Source organism: Lolium perenne, chromosome 4 (genome assembly GCF_019359855.2).
Source record: "Lolium perenne isolate Kyuss_39 chromosome 4, Kyuss_2.0, whole genome shotgun sequence".
Classification (NCBI taxonomy): Eukaryota; Viridiplantae; Streptophyta; class Magnoliopsida; order Poales; family Poaceae; genus Lolium; species Lolium perenne.
The window spans coordinates 233,568,018-233,569,231 of NC_067247.2; the positions used below are offsets into that span (position 1 = coordinate 233,568,018).

Consider the following 1,214-nt stretch of genomic DNA (forward strand, 5'->3'; position numbering starts at 1 on the left):
ATGGACTTCGGCCTCTCCCTCCACGCCTCCACCGCCACGGACATCGTCGCCTACTCGGATGCCGATTGGGCAGGTTGCCCCGACACGCGTCGCTCCACGTCTGGCTACTGCGTCTACTTCGGACCTTCGCTCATCTCCTGGTCGTCTAAGCGACAACCCACGGTCTCTCGCTCCAGCGCCGAAGCGGAGTACCGGGCTGTTGCTAACGCGGTTGCCGAGGTCTCTTGGCTGCGGCAACTCCTCGTTGAGCTCTCATGTCCTGTTGCCAAAGCCACCGTGGTCTATTGCGACAATGTCTCCGCCGTCTACCTCTCCGCCAACACGGTCCACCATCGCTGCACCAAGCATATTGAGCTGGACATTCACTTTGTTCGGGAATAGGTGGCCCTTGGACACATTCGAGTACTTCATGTGCCCACCTCCCAACAATTTGCGGATATCATGACCAAGGGTCTCCCTACGGCATCATTTGAGGAGTTCCGGTCCAGTCTATGCGTTCGACTAGGCGACGCTTCGACTGCGGGGGGGTGTTGAGATACATATCCTTGTATATCCGGATGTGTATCTTCTGTAGTTATATATAGCGATACATATCTTTGTATTGATTATTGGGCCCGCTTCCTTCCTTGTATAGTCGAGGACGTGGCCTATATATGTAACGTCATATGCACCCAATCAATACATTGTGAGTTGCATCCCTCTCCACACGGAGGAATAGAAAAAATAGGGGGTTCAATTTCATGTCTATTTAAATCTTATGAGATTTTTTTATATATCAAATTATGATTTATTCCACCATAGGAAGAGCCGATGATTTTTTTTTTCGAAAAGGGGAAAAAGCCCCAGTCTCTGCATCGTGGTGATGCACACGGCCTTTATTAATAGTTGCAACAGTCTTACAAGATTAAGCGTAACACAATTCAGGTCTCACTCATGATCAATACATAAATCAAACATGAGAACAGCGAAACTAGCAAACTAAGCATCCTGTAGTCGACTAGTGTGACACCAACCAGCCTGGGACAAGATAGCCTGAGCGACCGTCTGTAGATGGTTGCATCCAGTATCCATAAACGCCCGCTGGTCTTGAGGTAGCACCAATGCCCACATTTGCACCCAGTGGACTATCATATGGATAACCTGCATAATGTTGAAAGTAGTTGAATTGTTAAAGACGATATTATTGCGACACCTCCATATTGACCAGCATAGAG

At 48.5% G+C, this 1,214-nt stretch overlaps 1 protein-coding gene across 1 annotated transcript; it reads left to right on the forward strand.

The window, feature by feature from the left end:
• LOC127326189 (uncharacterized mitochondrial protein AtMg00810-like) lies at positions 1-381 on the forward strand. The gene has a single exon (XM_051353052.1). The coding sequence runs from the start codon at positions 1-3 to the stop codon at positions 379-381; it is 381 nt and encodes a 126-aa protein (XP_051209012.1).
• The last annotated feature ends 833 nt before the right edge of the window (positions 382-1,214 follow it).

What these genes read in the sequence shown, in the direction of transcription:
- LOC127326189 (XM_051353052.1), top strand. Translation starts at nt 1, where the DNA reads ATGGACTTCGGCCTCTCCCTCCACGCCTCCACCGCCACGGACATCGTC.